The sequence below is a fragment of the Urocitellus parryii genome, unplaced genomic scaffold (assembly GCF_045843805.1).
Source record: "Urocitellus parryii isolate mUroPar1 unplaced genomic scaffold, mUroPar1.hap1 Scaffold_92, whole genome shotgun sequence".
In the NCBI taxonomy this organism is placed as follows: domain Eukaryota; kingdom Metazoa; phylum Chordata; class Mammalia; order Rodentia; family Sciuridae; genus Urocitellus; species Urocitellus parryii.
In genome coordinates, this window is record NW_027554230.1 from 632,084 (window position 1) to 647,632 (window position 15,549).

A 15,549-nucleotide genomic window follows, 5' to 3' on the forward strand; every position below is an offset into this window, starting at 1 on the left:
CTTGGCTTAACCATCTGTGAACTTGAGAAAGTTATTTAACAATTTAGGTTCTCTGTCTTCTCATGCAGAAAGAATGAGGGTTAGACTCTTTAAGTTCTAAGGTCTCTTCCAGTGCCAGCATTTTATAGTTTTATTGTTTTATTAGAGGTAGAGACAGACAAGCTTTTCCTCTTTGCTAGAGTGAAGGGGACAGGTTAGATGTGCTCTGAACCTTAAAAGTGGAAAGGAAAGTGGAGGGGAGCTAGCCTAAGGGTGGGAGTTGAGGTCCCCCATGAACCCAGAACTTCAGAGTTAGGATTACAGATAAGCAGATTCCTAGCCACTCTCCCTTTTCCTGTGTCTTTCTGATGTAATCAACTGGACAATAATGGGCACTGACCGTTTTATAGAAGTGTTCCTGTTCTCTGTATGAAAAGAGAATCCTTTTACCTGACCCTAGGAGAAATGTAGATAAAGGGGAAATAGGTGTAAAAAAAAAATTTAAGTAAGTTTATATAATGTGGCCTTTAGAACAGAAGTGAGGGATGAAAATTTCCTTCCGGTGAGTAAAGGGATTTTATGTGGAGGATTTATTGGCTTTTATTTGTTTACAGAAACTGGCACAGATGCAAAGGGATGTTAATCTGTGAGCAGACAGGTTTTCATTGGGACAGGAAACATCATTTCCTGATAATCTTGGTTGTTAAAAGCTTAAATGATCATTCAAAATAGAGTTTTCTCAACAATCTCTGATGTTTAAGAAGCTTCTGTGTTAGAGGATGTGCTTACCTAACTTTTAAGATCCTTAACAGACTGAAAGTTGTCATTGATATGATATGCAAATGTAATAGTCTGAATTTCTTATATTGGATTTTAATTAATAAAATTATTCTAATGCTGTGACCCAATTGTAGTTAAAAACTCTACACAAGGAAAGGGATATTTTAAGTTTTAAAGTTGCTGCTTTCCAGTTATTATCTTGTTTTTTCCTATATCATATATTTTTTAAATATTTAATGAATTTTAAATTACAAAAATAGGTAAAAAAAATTAGAATTATTTTTCTAGTCTTCTGACTTAACTACATTAGTTTAATGGGATCAAACTTATTTTCACCAATTAAGCCAAAAATAATTTCACAATTTTTGTTGATTCAAAGAAAAATTTTATTTTGACAGTTCATTAGGTACTCTTGTATTAAATGTTTCTTCCTGTCATTTAACAGATACTATTGTTAAAGTATTATGAAATGTAAGAATGCCTACCTCCTCTATGGTTTTGAGTCTAGTTATGAAAGCTAGTGATACAATAAATGTTAAGCCTGAGTAACATTTTAAAACATTTTTTTAAAACATTTTTTAAAACATTTTTAAAACATTTTTTCTAATTGAATGACTGAAAATTATGCTAAATTTTTACTTTAGAATAAAAAAATAAAGAGAAATTATTTCACTCATTTTTATTATTGGAATGTGTGATTTAAAATGTGTTTTTGATTTACCTTAACATTTTGCATGTATTTTCCATATCTGCCATTTTATGGCATAGTGCATATATAGCAAATATATAACAGAGAACCTTGCCTCTGTTTTATAAGTCTACTATTTTATAGCATCAGCCCTTCATTTTTTAATTTAAACTACAGGAATATTTAGTAAGTCTAATTAATTTTGAGTTACTAGCAGATATAGGATCTATTTATTTGAAGTAAATGTAGTGTGGGTTTTGACTCTACTAATATGGAAAAGTACTGCATTTAACAGTAATTCTATGTATTTTTAAAATAAAAGAATTGTTTTGCATTAGTTTGAACATATATAATTTGAGCTTTCTATATTAAAATGCCCAACGTTTCAGCACTAAAATTAAGTAAGGTGATTTTGACTTATATCTAAGGTTATAAAAGTTTTTTCTGATCTTGTAATTTACTCACATTTTTCTATAGATCTTCTCATCTATAATATGCAAAAATTTAAGTGAAACATTTTAAAATATATTTCCTGATTGACTTATAATCATGGACCAATAGCATCTTGTCCATGTTAGAAATGCAGAATCTCAGGCCACTGCCCTGACCCATGTAACCATAATCTGTATTTTAACCAGATTGTCTGATGATTTGTATGTTTATTCACATGTGAAAGCATGATCTGAGTGGAATATTATTGGTAGCATGAATCTTTTAAAAACTAGTCTGTTGATGGAGTTATGGGTTTTAACATTCCTTATCTTTAAAAGATGATCAATTTTGATCTCTGTATAGCCTTAGTGGCTAAGATTTATAGTGTTTTTAAATCCATTACACATATAGTTATCTAACCTTTCTTCTGGTAGCAAAATGTAGAGTCATTGAAAAATGTTTTATAATTTCATGGTTACCATCAATCGTAGCTCTGCCATTTAATCATAGTAAAGATTTGAAGATTTGTTTCTATTTTTCTAAAATTATTCATAATTACACTTGAAATGCTAACAAATTTCCATCCATAGTGTGCTTATTATATCCAAATATTAACATGTTTTTTTTTTATTTTACATTAATAGAAGGATCATTGTTAAGTCAAATCTTATACTTTTTCTGTTTCATTTTATGTTTCCTTAATTTTATTTATTCCATGTTTTCTTTTTTTTTTTTTTTTGTTTTGTTTTAGTTGGGTCTGGTAAGTTGACATTTTATTCACCATCTTCTAATCACCGTGTCACTGTGACTGGAACTTCTCTTCCCCTTTCCATCCATACCCTTCCATGTCCTTCAACCAATCAGCCTCCATGTTTCACTTGTCATTGGCCACAAAGACAGACTGCACAGAATAAAGTCTGCAGGAAGTATGGGTAACTGGCAAAGAGTAAAGGTAATGGGGTTGCTAACTTTATGTCTTTATTAAATCATGTATGGTCTGCATCCTTTAATTTCTTCTGTCCTTAAATAAGTGATAAGTGCTAGGATTGATTGGTTAAGTACTATTTCAATTTACATCTTACAAGATTAAACAAACAAACAAAATATATGTCTAGAGAATAATTTGGTTTTTCCCCCTTCAGAATATTTATTAATTCATGCATGTCTAGGTTTTCATAGCTATAAGTCAGTAATAGTATTAAAGTTCTGTTGGTGAATAGCCTTTGCACTACAAGCTTTCTTGCATTCATTTTCATTTCTGTGTCAGATTCATTTCATTTTATATGAAATAACTACATGGTTTATCCACAGTTTATCAAATTTATTTTAATAAACATTTGTCCCTCTATAAAGAAAGCATCCTCATGTTTCTAAGCACTTACCTTAGGAGAAGGCTTTTTTATTCTGTAAGCTTCTAGAACACCATTTTTAGAGAATTTTACATGAATATGGTATGCTAAAGGGTATGTCACCCTAAAAGGTTCTCTCTCACTATTCTATAAGCTAAAAATTGACACAAATATTACTGAAATGACATTCCGTATTAATGCAGATAGGATGGACTGCTCAATAATTGTGATGCTGTCAATGGCTATTTGGGAAAAAAATTGCTTTCTTTATGATACCATATATACAAAATTATAGTTGGATTAAAAATTAAAAATAATAAGGGCATTAAAGTATGGGTGCAATTGGAGTTGAATATTTATGTAATGTATTATATTCTATACATATGTAATGGTATATTACACATTATCATATCATTTTATTGATACAATAACAAAAATATTGCCTAAACAGATTAGAAGGAGTATTAACAAAATGAAAAAAGACATTTATAACTGATATGAAAAGTTTTATCTTACCAACAGTTCTTAGAAATCAGAAATAAAATATAAATAAACATATGAACATAATATCCAAAACAAATAGAGCAGAACCCTCTGAACTGGGGCCAGAGAATCAGTAGCAATAAGTATATGAGGCACCTCTGAATCGGGAAGTGCTTGAGGAGGTACCTGTGTCCTGTTCTCAGAGGCAGAAAGGTAATGTGAAGACACATACTTAAACTCACAAAGGTAAAAATATTAATTAAGAGGAAAGTCTATTCTGAGGTTGGCAATGATGTTAATGTTCAGTGTTGATAAAATTTGGGAGAAAAGGCAATTTGTGTGCTATTAGTGAAAATCTCAGTTGATTAAAAGTATTCCTGAGCACAACTGAGCTATTTTTTAATGTGCTCTAGACCTTTGCATATTTTCAGACTTTGTAATTTTGCCTCTAGGAAATAATCTTGAATATCTTTAGGAGAAGGGTGTTAATCTTACACCATCTTTAAAAGTGAAAACGAGAAGAGTCTAAGAGTGGTTAAATAATTTAAGATAATTTGTAAATTGGTTATTGTAGAGTCATTAAAATGATATTATAGGAGAATATTTTAAAGCCAGTTTGCATGGTAGAATTCTAAGTGGCTTTTCTGTTTTTCCTCTTTGTCCAACTTTTCAAATTTTCAACACTGAATATATATGACATTGTCAGTATGATTATGCATATTTGATTATAGAAAGTTTCAATATTTTATCCTTCAGGGGCTGGGGATGTGGCTCAAGCGGTAGCGCACTCGCCTAGCGTGTGTGCGGCCCGGGTTCAATCCTCAGCACCACATACAAACAAAGATGTTGTGTCCGCCGAGAACTAAGAAAAAATAAATAAATGTTAAAATTCTCTCTCTCTCTCTCTCTCTCTCTCTCTCTCTCTCTGTCCCTCTCTCTCTCACTCTCTCTTTAAAAAAAATATTTTATCCTTCAGAAAACTCCAATATATCCTCATAAAATTCAAGTAGATGCATTTGATTAATGGCCTCAGTCTAGATTGGTAAACACAATAGATTGATAAATAGAAGCAAATTTAGTCCATGATTTTTTTTTTCTTAGAGATATGGCTACATCTGACATCTAATGTGAAAGTAGAGGATTTTTGTATTTTTTTGTTGTTGTTTTTTGGAGACAGGGTTTTGCTACATTGCCCAGGCTGGCCTTGAACTCCTGGTCTCAAGGTATTTCTCCTTCCTCAGCCTGCGAAGTAGCTGGAACACCCTATGCGTCACTGAGGCTGGATGAAGAGGATTTTTAAAAGCTTTATTTCTGAGACATGTCTTGTGGCTGATGTCACTGTTGATGTTGGCTTGAGAATATGCCTACAAAATACAGTAAATTCATTTCCAGGCAAATATCCTGTGTAGAAGGATTGCTTCAGGATAAATGTAGTTAGCATGAGGGTTTGTGTGCCTTGTTCCCCACCAAGTCATTGAGGTTTTGAAGAGAGCTGGCATTTTATAAAAGAAACACAGATTCTGGCACACATTCTTAGACATGCTCCTGAGATTTCGGAAAGAGACCACCCGAAGATTTTGCTTGACTAAATGGTTTGAACATTTATATTTTCCTACTCAAATTCCCTTCATATTGGAAAGTCATATTCTCCCACTCATCTGATTAATCACTTGGTTTTCTTTCATTGTAAGACACCAAACTCTAGACTAGGTTTTGTTATTATCCATTCAGTCCTTTCAATTTCTTGGTCTGATTTCTGTGTCAATTATTCCAACCCTTAAGTAAGGAATAAAATGCTCCTGTATGGATTTGTACTGGAGGAAAATCCCGAAAGGATGATGTACATGCCTATTATTATACCTGGGTAATGATAGTGTTTGTTAAATTCATGAGTAAACCACTCAATTACAATCATAGTTTAAAAAAATTATAAGCTAGAACTTCACCATTACCAAACTGAACTTAAACTGTATCTTCTAACTTTGTATTTTCTTCCCTATAAGTTAGAGGACATTTGAAAGCATTTGACCTGATTTTTCAGGTCTCCTATAATTTTCTAGTCAAATGGTATAATTTCTACTAAACCTCAATTTTCTTAAAAAAAAAAGAAAGAAAGCATAGAAGAAAGCACACTAATCTAGAAGTTAGGAGATCTAATTACTTTCTTCAGTTTTGCCATAATACAATCTCAGAAAAGTCATTTTACATTTCATTTTTAAGGGATTTTATATTTTAAATATATTTATAAATAATGTACATATTAAATAGACTTTAGTGTTTTTTAATGACTTATGTATTTAAGTACCCAGAGTAAAGGGCATGTCAACTATTTTTTGTAAATGCATAAGTTTATAAGTGTATTATATAATACATACTATACATATATTATACATTTGCTGCAGTTGACTAGAAAATATTAAACAAGAGAAAGAATCTTAATGAATACTGACTTTTAGTAACAAAGAAGTAAGCAGAATGGTAACATTTGCAGTCTAATCTGAATACAATTTTTGATTCATATTTACTTTGGGGAGTTACCTTAAGTGATGACTGACATAAGTAACTGAAAATACTTTTAAAGAAAACTTTAGAAATAATGAAAAATCCTTAAAAAGTGTATCAGAATAATCCTGTCCTGCTAAATGTCTGGCTTGAAACATTTGTTCACTTGAATTTGAACTGAGACAAGAGAGAAGAATAATTAGGTGTTTCAGACAGCCAGCCGATAAGAAATGGATAGGAAAGTGTAAACAGTAGGTAAAAGGATTTAAATTCAGTACATATTTTTCCATCCTCAAAACTCATCCTCAAAACAAGATTTTTTTTTCTTTTTTGGGGCCAGGATTGCTTAGTCAGCACACCTAATGTTTCCAAGTGCCATTGCGCCCAATGTAATTGACACAATTTTGTGACACTCTACTTACTGCTGGATGAAGTGGCCATTTAAGCCTGTATAAATCAAACAGTTTGGACAAAGCTGGCAGTATTTATAATGTCAGGATGAGCAGATGTTTCAAATTTGCCCTCATTTCCATATATATTCTGTTTGAGCATGCCCTTGCCTATGTAAATGAAGGAAGCATTTGACTGCACTATTGCTTTAAATTCATTTCTATTCAAGCAACTGGACTGAAGATTTGAAATATTATAATTTGCCTGGTAGCATTTCAGGAGCTTTTGAGTTAAATTGAAGTAATTTCAGGACCTGCCTGCATCAGAAGGTCCTTGTGTATATGATTAAAGTTCATTCACCTTTAAGCACTCTGAATGAGAAAAGATAATATTTATTCATACATATTTCAGGTACTCTTTGAATGTGAAGGGTCAAAATGTAGCTCAAGAATTATCTTAAATTTGAAGGTTAATCTTAGGAGGTCAAGTCATTAAAAAAAAAAAACCTTTTCATAATACATCTCTATTTCATTCTATAAATATGCACTTAACAGTTTAACTTAAAATTAAGGGTGAAAATTGGTCAATTATTAGTAGTATACATAATGTGTTGTATAAAAATAAAGGCAGCACTTGGGTTATCAGGAAGCTGCCTCAAAGTTGGGATCTTAACTGCATGCTTCTGAGTCAATGTAATTTTTTCATCTCCTTTAGAACCTCCACATTTTGTTGTGAAACCTCGTGACCAGGTTGTTGCCTTAGGACGAACTGTGACTTTTCAGTGTGAAGCAACAGGAAACCCTCAACCAGCTATTGTTTGGAGGAGAGAAGGGAGTCAGGTACAACCTTTTACTAGTTTTGTTTTTGTTTGTTTTGTTTGTTTGTTTGTTTTTAATCAGTAGAAATGGGGGCCTGTTCTATGAGAAGAAAAACCAATGTGTGATGTAGCTATCTAGCTGTTCCATTAAGAGAATCCAGAAACTGGTTCCTCTCAGAATGAGAGGAGGCAAGCTATTTTCCTTGCCTTAATTCTCAAAGCAGTATTTTCCTGCTTCCATTTGGTACAGAGGGTGGTATGTAGAAGTCACTGTTGTATCATGTAAGTGTTATTTTTATTTCTACTTCAGAAATATTAAAAAAACTACTCTTTTTCCACATAATTGAATTAGCATTTCTGTTATTCAAATATCTAGAATTAAAAAATTAAGTTCCAAATTTTCAATTCTATGAATATTTTAACAAAATTATCACAGGTGAAAATAGGTTAAAAATCATAATTGATAACTTATATATATTGATATTAATTGATATTGTTAATCATATTATTTGCAATTATATGTTATGTAATTACATATTACATACCATATTCAAGTTTTTGTAGATGTTCCACATCTGAGATGATGAGTTAATATTGATGTCACCTAAATTATAAGTTCATTATATTCTTTTAAACTGTCAAATCTGATCATTATTTGCCAGTAATCCTATTTTCTAAACATTTTATAATCCAGAGTTTTCTATCCACACTAGAATATAGAGATCTACACTCTTTTAAATTGACTCTTGGGCTTCCATTTAATAAGAAGAAATATTAAAATAATTTAAATTATCTTTTTTATCTCATTTCTTAATGACTTCCCTCTCACAGGAAAGCAAAACATTTCTCTTCACTTATTTTTGATGCTTGTAAAAAACTGATTCTTATTCATTTTTAATAGTTATTCCTGACCATTTTTGTTTTTGCTTGAATCAATCTTCGGTGTTTTGTTTCATTGTCTTGCTTCTAATGTACCCTTACAAATAACAAACAGGTAGTTTACTGATGGAACTCAATAATCTTTTATAGACAATATGTTCAAGTTCACTTCTGTTTTTACTTTGGTAGACAAATATTGATTTATGGTATGTAAACTATCATTTTTATACTACTATAATGCTGGATTCTAGGATACTCCAGTTGGCCTCCCAGGATTAAATTTGCTGATAGCAAGTTAAAGACAAAACAGAACAAAATATTTTAATGCAGTAGGAAAAATTGGAAGTAGATTATAGAAGAAAATCTGGATAGTAAAAAGAGTGAACCCACTAGAAGTTTTTCTTAATAGTATAATATATAGATGATTCACTTAAGTTATTTAAACTCCAGATTAAATTTCCAAAAAAGTTTGGTTTCATGTGGTTTGGTTTAATGATACAAGTCATTTTTCGTTAAAATTTTTGTCATTACATATGTATCTGTGGATCACTAATTAATCCTTAATAAAAATGATGTATGCTAAAAAGCACCAAAACTCTTTAAAACAAGCAACTTTATTTGATTAGAAGAAAAGTTGATATTCTTTATTTTATGAACTTCAATTAGTATGGATCATTATTATGCATGAAATGTACACTCGAAGAAGCATGATCTTTTGATTCAGAACAATATAGAAATTTCAAAGAAATCCATTCTAGAAAGTTTTACCTTTTTTAAAATTTATTTTTTTTTAATTTTGTACCAGGGATTGAACCAGGGGCACTCAATCACTGAGCTACTCCTCAGTTCCCAGGCTTTTTTCTTTTTATCAAGACAGGGTCCCAACTAAGTTGCTCAGAACCTCAATAAATTGCTGAGGCTGTCTTTCAATTTGCAATCCTCCTGCCTCAGCCTCCCAAGCCACTGGGGTAACAGGTGTGCACCATTGCACCTGACAAATTCTTACCTTTTAATATGAAAATCTGGATAGCAACTGTTAAGGTTCCTGGACATTTATAATGGGCAGCTAATGAGATACTGGTCATGATGCCAAAATGGTATTATACTCCATTATAATTTATAAGAATGAATCAGAATTCTATTCTGCTTATGTAGTAAAGGTCTTAAGGTTTTTCTGGTAGCAAAATGTAAACCAAGGATTTTGTCATAGTGGGCTTACATGTATAAAATCTTCTATACTAATGATACCTAATATCCTTATGTTGTTTCAAAATTGATAGTTATAAGACCATATGTCAATATTGAGATTGATTTAAAATTTTACATGATCCTATTTAAGCCTGCCTTGTTAAATCCATGTGTGTTTAATGATGTTTATACATGTACACATCTTTATATGTGGGTATATGACGAAAGAATATTGAGTTTATTTTTGTATATATATATGTGTGTATTTATACATATTCACATATATTTATAAATGTATATGTAGCTTTGCCAAAATGTTGGAACCTAGCATTTAACCTATTTTAATTCTTTCCTCCCAAATTCTGGCTTTAGAATCTGCTTTTCTCATACCAGCCACCACAATCATCCAGCCGGTTTTCTGTCTCTCAGACTGGTGACCTCACTATTACTAATGTTCAGAGATCTGATGTTGGTTATTATATCTGCCAGACTTAGAATGTTGCTGGAAGTACCATCACGAAAGCATATTTGGAAGTTACTGATGGTAATGTCAAACATTTATTTCAGAACGTTCAATTTGTCCTAGGATCTAGAGAGAATGTCAATAGATGTATTTTTTCCACTTTAAATATTTTTACAGATATTTTAATGTAAAACTTAAGAGTATATTTATACAATAATAAGTTCAAACTTTTACTTTAATATAAATGAACTAATGTCTAGTATCAAGTTAGATTTGTAAAAGCATAACAGTTATCCAAGGAGAAGTTTATAGTTGTACACAGGAATATTTCATGTTTTGGAGATGAAAAGATTATTTTGCAATCTCTTATTGTAAATTATTGACTATTGTGTTTTCTCTAAATTAAGGTAACAAAATGAATTGGTCATAAATCCAAAGTCTAACAACTCACAATCAATGATAGTGAACAAGTTTTTTTTTTAAATGATCTGATGTTATTCTGTTTATCAACATCTTTGAATGTGATAGATTAACACCAACTATAAAGATATGGTTAATAGAGAATAATCTCCAGATTATAAGAGAGTAGTGATAGTTTGAAGCTCAAAGAGAAAAAATACCTATAAGGGTATGCAATGTATATATGTATACACATCTATTCCTACATAAGGAAGATAACTATAAATACATTGGATGAACACAAGTGGTTTTGCAGAACCATTGAAAGCATAGATAGTACACACAATATATTAGTCTATGTGTAATCAGGAAATATTTCCAAATTAAAAATAGAACTGAAAGCATAATACAGTTAAGAAGTTTGTTGCTTCTAAAACTAAATATATTAGAGCAATTGAAATGATTTTTTACCCCCAATTCTAAACAGTAGGTAAAGGAACATGTTAAAGATGAAACAAATGTCTTTCAAAGATGGTGATGGAACATGAGTCAGGGAAGAGAATCAGTAATAAAATATATTTGTTCTGTTCATTCAATTTGCTTGTTTTTAAACTTCAGATAATGATTTAAATATCATACACAGTAGCATTTCTTTAATTAGAAACTGTGGAGTCATCTTTGACACTCATCCTTCCTTATCACTGAATCCACTCAATAATCTTTCAAATCCATCCGGTTATCTTTATCACTCCCAGTCCTAATCACCTGAAACTGCAATAACCTACTAATTCCATCCTTTCTTGTTCACTGCACTCCCAAATTACATTTTCATATTGTTGCTGGAGCGTTTTTTTTTTCTCTAGACCGCTCTTTTTCTTCCCAGTTATATAAATGGAAATATAATATGCATACTGTAAAGTAAGTCAAGTAAGCAAATGCAGTATGATTAATTTATTCACATAATGACCACTCAGATCAAGATATGGGGCATTTCCAGGACTGTAGAAGGCTTACAATTATTAGTTAATAAGCCTCTCTCTGCAGAGATAAAATGACTTTTAGGACTTTCATCACCATCGATCAGTTTTGCTTATTCCGGAAACTCAACTAAGTGAAATCACATAGTATCTAATCTCCTGTGTTATAGCATCTTTGGTTCAAAATAATGTCAGTGAAATTCATCCATGTATATAACAGCAGTTCATTCACTTTTTAGTGCTGTGTAGTACTTCATAGCATAAATAGGCCATAATTTATTTCTGTGCTCTTTTACTGATAGATTGTTTTCAGTTTAGGGTTTTAATTAGTAAAGCTAAATATTCTTATACAGTCTGTTGATGGGCACGTGCACTTACTTATCTGGGTTTGCTTTTTGGTGGACATGTGTACTAATTTTTCTTCTTTTCATTTTATCATCTAGTTAAAATACATTTCTTTCTCAGATGTATGCATTGTAATTATTTCTTCCTATTCTCTCTCTTTTTTAAATCATAGTTGTAGAGGGACAGCATGCCTTTATTTTTATTTATTTTTTTAATGTGGTGCCGAAGATCAAATCCAGTGCCTCACACATGCTATCCAAGAGCTCTGCCACTGAGCTACAACCCCAGTCCTCTTCCAATTCTCTTCGTGGTTATTTTAAGTATTAGGAAGTTAATTTTAATAATGATCAATGGGTAATAATTATTTTTCTTTTATTATTAGCACTTTTAGTGTCCTGTTCTTTCCTCAGGCTACAAATATGTTCTTTCTTTTTCTAAAAAGTTTATTATTTATTCCTTTGAGATTCAAGTTTTTGATCCATCCAAATTAATGGTGTGAGTCATGAATCAAAACTCTTTATTTTCCTTATAAGAAATCTAATTGTTTCTTCATCACTTATTGTCAAGACTATTCTTTCCCTAACTCTGGTGGTATTCTATCATGATTCAGATGAACATAAATTAGTAGTTGATTTGTAATATCTCTTTTCTGGTCCAGTGACCTATTTATGCCATTACATAGGGTCTTACTTATTGCAGCTTTATAGTAAGTCTTAAAGACTGGTAGTATTAGTCTCGAACTTTATTTTTCATTGTTTTAGGCTTACTGTTGAAGATCCTCTGCATTCCTTATAAATTTTAAAATAAACTTATAAAATTCTGTACATATGAACCAATAACCAATAAAAAATTTAGATTCAATTTTAGTACTGGATTATTTAGTGAGAATTAGCTTCTTAGCAACCTGAAGCTTTCAATTCAAAGAAATGGTATATATCCCACATATGCCTTTTAATTTGTTTATATGTTATAAAGTTTCTCTTAGTAATATTTTATAGTTTCCTGGATACAGGTCATGAATATGATTTAGTAGTGTTATACTTAAGATATTTTATGTTTTTTGATGAGATTATATGTGTATATTTTAAGTTTCAACATTTTCAAAGTTTCATCATTGAATTGTTTAAGGAAATTTTCTAGTTGTACAATTGACTTTTGTATATTAACCTTATGTCCAGCAACTTTTCTAAATCCACATATTATTTCTCAAAAATTTTTACATAGGTTATTCTGAAATTTTCTTGTACAACATCTGTCAACTTTAGGTAGATACTTTTACTTCTTTCTTAATGTGGTACCACTTGTGACTTCTTTGTGTTGTCCTATATTGTTTATAAGCTTCAGTATAGTGAGTAGAATTGGTGATGGTCAATGTAATCATCGTGATCTTAACTTCCAAGGGAAAGCATTTAATAATTCACAACCACACATAATGTTTACTAGAATTTTTGAAATTATTTCATATTTTTAAAAACTACGGAGGACATTTTTAGAACACAAATTTTCATTATTTGATGGACTAGTGCTCACAGAATAAAGTTTATAGTCTTTAAATAGCACCATGATACTATCACAAATGGTTTGTATTTTTGAGATTAGACATGCATAGAACATTTACTTAAAATTTTTTTTTTGAATTTTTTAATATTTATTTTTTAGTTTTTGGTGGACACAACATCTTTATTTTACTTTTATGTGGTGTTGAGGATTGAACCCAGTGCCATATGCATGCCAGGCAAGCGCGCTACCGCTTGAGCCATATCACCAGCCCCCCAAATTTTTTTTTAAAAACCTAACTAACCCTGTGAATTAGGGATTTATTCCTAGTAGATTGTTCATTTCCAACACTAAATGGGGTGTTCCACCTTACTGTTTTTGTTGCCTGATATTTCATTCTAATAATTACCATGAAAGATAGTAAACCCTAATTTGAAATTTGTCTATTAAATTCTAGGTTTGATTTATAAATGTACTACATAGGTGTTAAAAGTTTAAACGTTTCATTGGTATTTTTTTGAAATTTATGATTTTATTTTTTATACCTAAAGACATGGATTGCCTTAATGAACTATTAAATCTTTCAGCACTGGTTTACATATTAGTTTTTTTGTAAAAAGGACAAGTAGTAATATGTATATAGATGTCTAGTCTTTTACAATTAGCCAAGCACTTTCATACTTCTTATTACATTTAAATGTCCATAGCAATCCCCTGAGCTATTAAGAACAGATATTATTATCCTCATTTTACATGTTGAAAAAAATCTGAGGCTTATAGAAGTTAAAGAACTTGTCCAAAGTCTCATGACAGATGATAGAGCTGATCCTTTTCTTGCTTTATTTTTCTTAACTGCCCAGTGGAAATCATGCAGAAATAGATGACAGAGAAACTGCACCAGTAAACTGGGTTGGAATGGAATAAGGAGGTATGCCTGATGCTAAATATGATGCAAATAACGAAGGACTGTAGACATAAAGAAAGTTGAGTAAATTCCAGGTGTCGGATTGCTTCTATATATTATGAGACTGCCAAATATAACCACACCTTTACTGGACTTAATTAAAATCAATTATAGAGAAGCACTCTGCTACTAATTTAATTAATGTCTGAAACTACATGTTCATTCATTCCCTATAATGAAAGGAATACCTCAATGCAGTCAAATATTTTCCTATTTTTATAATACATATCAAAAGGGGCTTCTAATTTGTTATTAGCAACCTCTACTGATAGTGTGGAACAGATTAAAATTTCTAACCAGTGGAACTACTGGTTTACATTTTTCAACCATGTAGTATCTTAAACATTCCTGCCAAGTTTCAAAATTTAGCTTTCTAGAATACATCTTTTGGTATCAGCAAATTTCACACCAGTGATGACATAGAGATAATTTGAAGAGTAGAGTGGAAATGCACACTTGCTGATTTCATGCCATTGCTTTTCTTTAAAAAAAAATTGAATGCAGAAAATTAGTAATTATTGCATGATAAATGAGGAACAACTTGAAGTGTGACTCTAGCTTGTGAAATCTTTGGTGCATACAACTTTGAACATGACATATCCAGATTTGTAAATTTTTGCACCCCAAATTTAGTTATTCTGGCAACTGGCTTCCTTTAATCAGGCAATTTCTTACAATTTTCTTTTGAGTATTTGTGTTTTTGTTTTTTTTTTTACTCTAACTAGTATCCAGATATTTAAGGCTTTATAGTTTTAATTTTTTTCTGCAATTTTATTTTATTTGTTTTCATTCCCCAATACTTGTTTTAGATTTTCCTTAAAGTAATGACTTGATCTCAGTAAAGTTTTCAGGTTGTAGAATTTTTATATAACAAGAATAATTTTTTTTAACAAGAATAATTTTATCTACACATAATAAAAGTGCTTCTCGTTGTTACTTTTCATAGTGCAATTAAATCTATTATGAAGTAACAGAATGGTTTAAGTGCTTTTGTCATTCCTGATAATTCTAATAGAGGAGTATGATATTTGCCAAGTTTGAACATCTTCATGAGCTATCTTTGGATCAGGCTGCCAACAATGAATTTGGGCAATTTTTCAGTTTCTTTGAATTTGTTATACTTGGGTAATTTTCAACCCATATCTATTTTAATAGAAAAAAATCCTAGATAAATAGACACAGGGTGTTTGATCCTATTGAGGTTTGAAAGTCCAAAGCACCTTTTTAAATCCAAAATCATATGCTGCTCTAGTACCATCATTTTGTTGTTGTTGAGCACCAAACAGTTTTGAAATGTCACATCGGGTTTCGATCATTCATTAAAATTTGTCTCGTGTGTTTCCTTGGGAAAAATGTTTTTATTTGGTTTTGTGTTCTGTTTTTTTCATGTTTACAGTATTCCATGTGCACCACTACT

The 15,549-nt window shown here is 31.0% G+C and overlaps 1 protein-coding gene across 1 annotated transcript in view; it reads left to right on the forward strand.

Annotated features, from left to right (window-relative positions):
- The window catches only part of LOC144253098 (roundabout homolog 1-like), a 161,364-nt gene that overhangs the window by 75,955 nt on the left and 69,860 nt on the right, over positions 1–15,549 (forward strand). The window contains 3 exon segments of the mRNA XM_077795008.1: positions 2,631–2,639; positions 7,318–7,442; positions 9,860–10,031. Of these exon segments, the coding sequence (XP_077651134.1) occupies positions 2,631–2,639; positions 7,318–7,442; positions 9,860–10,031 (306 nt within the window).